The 7,030-nt window shown below is 56.0% G+C and overlaps 1 protein-coding gene across 1 annotated transcript; it reads left to right on the top strand.

Moving 5' to 3' along the window:
* The first annotated feature begins 5,040 nt into the window (after positions 1 to 5,040).
* LIME1 (Lck interacting transmembrane adaptor 1) lies at positions 5,041 to 7,030 on the top strand. The gene is made up of 5 exons (XM_054274395.1): positions 5,041 to 5,156; positions 5,617 to 5,665; positions 5,751 to 5,835; positions 5,994 to 6,427; positions 6,644 to 7,030. Exons 1-5 carry the CDS (start codon positions 5,041 to 5,043, stop codon positions 7,028 to 7,030), a joined length of 1,071 nt encoding a protein of 356 aa, XP_054130370.1.

Here is a 7,030-nt window from a genome sequence, read left to right as displayed (position 1 = left end):
TATCTATTCCTGAGAACAGAGTAAAAAACAAGCTGTCAGCCTGGGCAGGGCAGTGCCTGATCTGCAGGGTCAGGCTGCAAAACGAGCAAGAAAATCTGAGACTGAAGAAGATATGATCAGAGCTGTTCAGGTTGTGTGGGTTTTCACATTGCTGCAGACACACCTCAGAAACACAGCGAGACAGCAAAACCAAACAAGATGAACATCGTCAGGAAACCTGTGGGAGTGAGTCTGTGCTCCTGAAGAGCACCTGGATCGTGCTGTGATCCTGGTGGGTGTGGGATGTGTCATGGGCTGCCTCAGGCACTCCGACATCCATCAGTTCCCATTGGAATTGGCTATTCTGTCCTCATTGTTCTGAATTCTGTGTTCTTCACACACCAGGCTCAACTCAAGGGTTTAACAATGGCCCTTCCCTCACAAATGACTGTTTGTTTGTCACACTTGAGTGCTAAGTGGTGACAAGGATAAATGTGCCCAGCTTAGCGTGGATGCTCACTGAAGTGGCCCACGACTGGAGAGCTGAGCTGGGCAGAGAAAACTTGGGGGTTTATTTTGTGTTCTGAGACTGTTTAACATCATCATCATCATCATCTCTTTAGGAACTGGGTGTATGACCCGTGTGTCTTTGCTCAGTCCTGTTTTGACCCTTCCTTGGGATCTCCACAGCCTGACTGTCACCTCCCACCCAGCGCAGTTCACATCCCTGATGAATAAAGTTGGTGTTTCTTTTTTCCTCCTCTCTCCTTGTAAGGCGTTGTTCATTTGCAAGGTAATGATGATCCGGGGCTCCCCGTTCTTCCCTTACATCGCCCTGAGCCCCGGGAGGAGCCGGGCGGGGCAGGGGCTGCTCGGTGTGCTGAGCTTCCCGCCCCGGCTGCGAGCACAGACCCAGCCTACCCCGGGCTGCAGCCGCCACCTCCGAGGCCAGGAAGCTGTGGTGGGTGTGCTCGGTGTCTGCTCACAGCCGGCTGCTCCTCAGGGAGCGGGAGAGCTCAGATCGGGATGTTGGAAATGCTCGGGAGGCTCTGACTGGGACCTCCTGTGGGATAAGAAATGAAATTCTCCAGGCTGGCCAGCAGGGAAGAGAGCATGGTTGGATCCCTGTGCTCCACACTCACCGGATTTTGAGTTCCTGTAGGTAAGTGGTGGTGGCTTTCCTGCCTGGGAAATGAGGAATCTGCAGCTAAACTGGGGGAAAATATCTTAAAACCCCCCAAAGTATACAGAAGTCACAGCATTGTCAGAGATGCTCTTGGGGCTGGACAGACTGGACAGGCAGGATTCCTGCTCTGCTCTGCTCTGCTCTGGGAGAGCTAGGCTCAGCTTTGTGAGTTGGGCTCCAAGCTGTGTCATTCCATGCTGTGTGTTCTGTAGCTGGGCTTGAGAGGGAAGCAAAGGTGGTGGAGCTTGGCAATGCTGCTGGGATTCCATGGCTGGTGTCTGGAGGCTGAGTGAGAGCCAATTGCTTTTGGGGTGAATGAATTCAGTTCAGAGGTGCATGGCATTGTGGAAATTTCCAGTTGTTTTGTGGGGAGGGGGACAGGAGTGTTGCTGATGTGTGCAATGGGAAAGTGCTGAGCCCCTGTCTCTGGCTGAGGAGGCTTGAGAACGTGGCTCCTGAAATGCTGTCTTCTGAAAACCTAGGATGATGTAGAAAGTAGTGCATGTGTGGCAAAGGAAACCTGGAGAAGACACATCTCCTTCACGCAGCCATGCTCTAGTTTGGAATCTGGCTTCCCAAACCAGCAGCTCTGAGCTCTCTGTTGGTCTCCTGCCGTGGCTCAGCTCTGCAGAAAACCTCTTGAGATTATTCTTGCCTTAAAAGAGCATTTTTCTGCCCAAGTGAGTGTTCAGCAACCAGGGAAGGGCAGGAAGAACGAAAAGTGCTGAAATGGGGTCAGCCTCGAGCAGAGCCCTGTGGTGTGGGCTGACAGTCACTCACCTGAAACTTTTAAAGTTGTGTTTTCTCAAAAGCCACTCCAGCATGTGAGCAGCAATCAGAACTGCAGCTAGAAGTCTGCATTCAAGTTTGCAGGCATTTGGGTCTGGCATTTAGAAGTATGGTTGGCACTTTCTAAATGAAAAGCCCCCAGAGGTATTTGACCATGAAATCTCATTACGGAGAATAAGCAAAGTGGGTGAGATCTCATGCCTGCTTTTTTGAAATAGTCTTAAAATTCACTAATTGCACCCCATGGTCCAGGGCAGATTCAGTGCTGTGACTGACTGTAAACAGATCTTTCACTTTTTGTAATAGAAAAGAAAAAAATTTATCTACTTCTGCTTCTTGAGCCTTTTTTGAAGCACAACTCCCTGGGGTACCTGAGCAGAGTTTGCTGCAGCTGTGTGCACAGTTGCTGATGGAAATCAGCTCAAAATGTTCCTCTTGGTTTTGTGCAAATAGGCTTTGAGTAGCTGTGCAGACTTTTTTCTTGCCACCCTGCACTGAAGACTGTGTGGTTTTATCTGGGGAGATGAATCAGAGGCCAGGCAGAATCATCACCAGCAGCGCTTGGTTTTGCAGTGAATTTAATCTTGCTTTCAGGAAGCCCAGATGAGAAACTTGCACCTTTCATAGGACTCACAAAAAACTCCCACATCCTGGAGTAACAGCCCATCTGCCTTGAGGGTGCCTGTGCTGGGGTGTCACACAGGGAGGGGAGAGATCCCTGCTCAGGGCTGTGGGTGCTGTCACACGTACGCAACGGCTGTGACCGCCCTCGCCTTCAAAGCTACCGGGGCTGGGCTGGGCTGGGCTGGGCTGGCAGAGCCGGCGCCTTTGAAACGCCTCTGCTGAGCCTCCAGCCCCGGGAGCAGCCCCAGGGCAGGGAGATCGATAACTTCATCGGCAGGAAACCCAAGTGTTTGCCTTGCAAACCTGCCCAGTCCTACCTGGGAGTCGTTAGTCAGGGGTTCTGCTTGCAAATCTGTGGGTTTGGGAGACCCAAGGTGCTGTCCTTAAGAAGTGGCTTCTCCTGGTGGCTGCTGATCCTGAGCACTGAGGAGGATGCGCTGCACAGTTTCACTGCTCAGAAATCCTGGAGCAACCATCGACCTGCTCTACAGAAAATAGGCCAGAAGAATTTCTCTGCGCTCATTCCTACTCAAGGAAGTCTCTCCTTTCAATCTTCAGAATTCAGGGATGGAAAATCTCCCTGCTGTGGGATAAGCTGCCCCGTGTGTGCCTGCCTCAGCATGCTGAAAGCTCCCACCTGGATTCCAACACCACACCAGCTCCTGGCCATCAAACCTCGCTAGAACTTTGTCTGCTCAACTGCAGAGCCTGCTCAGCTCTGCCCTGCTCCTGCAGCCCATGATCCCATCCCTCTAATGAGCTGAACGAGCCCAGCAAGGAGCTCCAGGCTCTGTCTAACACACCGGCCCTGTTGCAGGTAATCCCAATAATTAAAGTGTGCTCAGACAGAAAAGCTGTGTTGTCTAATTAAAACGTTGGAAAGGGAACAGCCTCCCCTTCCCAGCTCTGATCTAAGCCAGTCTGTCCAGCCTGGTTAGTCCTTAAAACCTCTCTGTCTCACTTTCTACCTTGAAATAATTGCTCTCCAGGGTTCATGCTTCAGTCAGGGCAGTTTCCAAAGGCATGGGAAGTTCTTAGATAAAAGGATGCTCGCAGATAAAAGGGTGCTGCAAATGGGCAGAGACCTTCTGGTTATTGGGGTAAAAATGTGCCAGAGATGCTGTGTGACCCAGAGTGCAGGGGAGAGGGATCTCCTGTGGGTCTGCAGTAGCTTTTGAGATTTACACAAGGCAGGGTGGCTTCTCACTAGAGCTCATCTGGATGAAGATATGCAAGAGGGTGAGTAAGAGGTGCTCAGCACATCCCTCTGGATCTCTGGGTTCCCTTCTGTGCTGGTGGAAGCTGATCCTGCTCAGCTCTGCCCAGGGACCCTACTGCTGGCCCCATCTGGATCAGATACCGAGGCTTCTTGAAGCTGTGTTTTACTCCAGGAGCTGCCTCCATCTCCTTTCAGATCAGGCCTTTCTCGGGTGCTGGTGACAGGGCAGCCTGTTTTTGTAGAGCAGGGTGCACAGAGCTGAGCTGTGCAGAGCTGGGAGCTGCAGACACCGGTGAAGGGGTGTCAGCTTTTGCTTTGGGTTTGCAGCGTGCTGGCAGCTGGGGATGGGGTTGGTGGCATGGGAATGATGGGACAGAGTCACCAAAAGCCTCCTGGGGAAGGAGGTAATCCTGACAGGCTGGGGAGCACCCGTGCTTTGTGTCAGGACACCCTCCTGCACTGCCGCTGATTGCAGGGGATGATATTTGCCCTGAGGAAAGCAAAGGGACAAGGGCTGGGGTTGGGCAAGGCACAGCTTTAGGCACAGGAAAGGGGTGGGAAATGGGGAGATTTCTGCTCTGTGTCTCAGCAGAGAGTGGCTGCAGAGCTGGGGTTGTGGTGGCACAGGGAATGTGTGAATCCATTGCAGGAGGAGGGTGTCCTGGTGTGTTCTGCTGAGGCCAGGGCATGAGGAGGCAGAGGAAGGAGGTGCTGAAGCTCCCCTTGTTTCCAGGAAATTGAGTCATACTGCCTGTCCTTACTGGCCTCCCCTATGCTCAGGATTGGTGTCACCCCCATCCCACAGCCTGGGCTGGTGTCCCAGTATCCCCAGAAAGCACTCTGTCATTCCTAGGATGTCTCCAGAGGGTTTTCAGGGCTCCTGGGCATCTCCTTTTCACCATTTCAGTGAGCTCGAATCCCACTGGTCTTGTTGGATTGTTTTTTTCAAAAGGAACTAAAATCTGAAGTTTTCCCTGGTGGTGACAGAGAACCCAGTGCCAAATGTCCACATGGGGCTGGACACTGGAGGTGTTACAGTGACTCTGGGGACAACAATCGCTGGCCAGAAAATGGGACACACAGTGAAATGTTCCCATCCAGAGCATCCAGAGAGATGCCCTGCAGGGAGATGGTGCTGCAGGAGTCCCTGGGGGTCACAGAGCACCATTCCAGCAGCTCCAGACTGAACCCCAGCTCGTGTTCTCTCTCCTCAGAGCTCAGTGGCGCTGTGAGCAGCTCCCCCATGGCTGCAGCCAGCGGCGAGGGGACAGCAGGGACCCGGCTGCTGCCAGCTGGCACTGCCCTGGCCCTGCTCGGTGGCCTGGTCTACCTGGGCACCCTGTGTGCTGCCTGCAAACGGTATGTGCTGCCCACGGCTCCTGCACCTTCCCTCCTGGGGCTGGGTGGGGCTGGGGGTTCCCTCCCTCGGTGGCGTTTGGTGGGGCCTCTGTGTGCAGCCATCCTGAGCTGGGATTGTGGGATCTGCTGCTCTGCTCACCCCAAACCCCCACCTGCACCCCAGTGCAGCTCTGCCTGGCTTGATCCTGCATCCCTGTGTGTCACAGCCCCTATGCTCAAAAACCTCAGAGGAGCAGCCCAGAGGGGGCTGAGCTGCGAGCAGCAGGGGCAATGCCAAGGGTGGTGCCCTGCATGGCTCAGTGGGGTGCAGGATGCAATTGTGATGTCCCCAGGCAGCACAGAGCCTGCTGTGGGACAGGGAAGGAGCAGGATGTGGGGTTGGGAGTGCCATACTGGGACCCCTGCTCCTCACCCCTGGCTCTGCCACCTGCCCTGGGCTCAGCCCCACCTCTCCCTGCAGGAAGGGCAGGAAGAAGGTCGCTCCGGACGGGGTGAAGCTCGTGGAGGAGGTAAGAGCACATCTGAGGGGCAGGATGAGCCCTGGGGGTGCTCTGGGCTCCCAGCCCAGCCTGAGGGTGTCTGTCCCCCCGTCAGGCCCTGCTCTGCCAGACACAGCTGCGCTCACTCAGCAAGTCGGACACGAAGCTGCACGAGCTGTACCGGGTGAAGGTCAGGGACGGTGAGTGCCCTGGAGCAGGGGGAGCCCGAGGGGCTGGTGGCCCTTGGCAGCTCCCTGCAGTCCCCAAGCTGCCCATCATGCCCATCACAGACATGCCACAGCGCTGGCACAGGGCTTGGTGCCTGCTGCTTCCCCTCATTTCCTCTTCTCTCCCACAGTCCAGCGTCCGGCCAGCCTGGATCTCCCCGGTCCCGTGGCCCCTGGGGGTGAATCCCTGCACAGCTCTGGCCTCCTGCACCGTGAGCTGCCCCAGATCCCCGTCCCTGAGCCCCCGGCCACCTCCCCAGCCCCCGACCAGACCTACTCCAACCTGCTCTTCACCCCGCTGCGCAAACCGGCGCCAGACGCCGTCTATGAGTGCCTGGCAGTGGGGGAGGAGGGCACCCCCGTGTCCCCCAGTGTCACCCCGGTGCCCCCCATGCCAGCTGGCACCCAGGTGTCCCCTCCACGGGCTGGGCACGGCGCAGCTGATTACGCCTGTGTCCATAAAGTGAAGAAGGTGGTGTCGGTGGAGGTGCAGGACGGGGCTGTGGCAGGACCCTCAGGAGCACAGCACGGCTGGGATGGCACAGGCAGTGCCCCTCATGCCAAGGTACACTCTGGGGGACAGCAGGGATGGGCACATGGTGGGGTTATTTAATTCCCTCTCTCCTGGCTGTGCCCATGTGTGGGGCAGGGTATAAGTTCGGATGCACTGCCAGCATCCTCCTGGGGGGCTGTCAGAAGATGGGGGGGCAAAATCATGAGGTACCCTGCAGTGGACAGGGATTGCCCCCAAACCTCCACCCAAAATAATTTCCTTTTGCAGCTGGAGGAGATGTACTCGACGGTGTGCAAAGCCACCAAGAAGAAATCCCAGGTCCCCGCATCAACCCCGAGGGCTGTGAAGGAGGGGGGGTCTGGGGGGCCGCCCCTCTGCCAGCAGGAGGGGGCTCCAGCAGCCCCAGGCCCCCCTGACCCCTGTTACGAGTCCATCAACGACAGAGCATGGACTGCCCAGGCCCGTGGCCCCGAGCCTGACTACGAGGCTGTGGACATTCACTGGAAGAAGGCAGCAAAAGGGGCCAAGCCAGGGAAGGGCTGTGTGCCTGAGAACCTCTACGAGAGCGTGGTGGATGTCTGGGCAGGGGGGTCCCAGAAAGGCTCTGCCCGCACAGCAGCCAACGGGCTGCAGGTTTACATCACCAACCTATAG

This window comes from Melozone crissalis, unplaced genomic scaffold (assembly GCF_028551555.1).
Source record: "Melozone crissalis strain CALT ecotype California unplaced genomic scaffold, PUWL_Pcris_2 ptg000017l_1, whole genome shotgun sequence".
NCBI lineage: Eukaryota > Metazoa > Chordata > Aves > Passeriformes > Passerellidae > Melozone > Melozone crissalis.
Note: the sequence above shows the minus strand (reverse complement) of the source record. Positions and strands in the feature narration are given on the sequence as shown.

Excerpts from the sequence above, each read along its gene's own strand:
- LIME1 (XM_054274395.1), top strand. The coding sequence starts at position 5,041 with ATGGCTGCAGCCAGCGGCGAGGGGACAGCAGGGACCCGGCTGCTGCCA. Across the intron at positions 5,157-5,616 it reads CTGTGTGCTGCCTGCAAACG|GAAGGGCAGGAAGAAGGTCG; the intron begins GTATGTGCTGCC and ends CTCTCCCTGCAG. Across the intron at positions 5,836-5,993 it reads CCGGGTGAAGGTCAGGGACG|TCCAGCGTCCGGCCAGCCTG; the intron begins GTGAGTGCCCTG and ends TCTCTCCCACAG.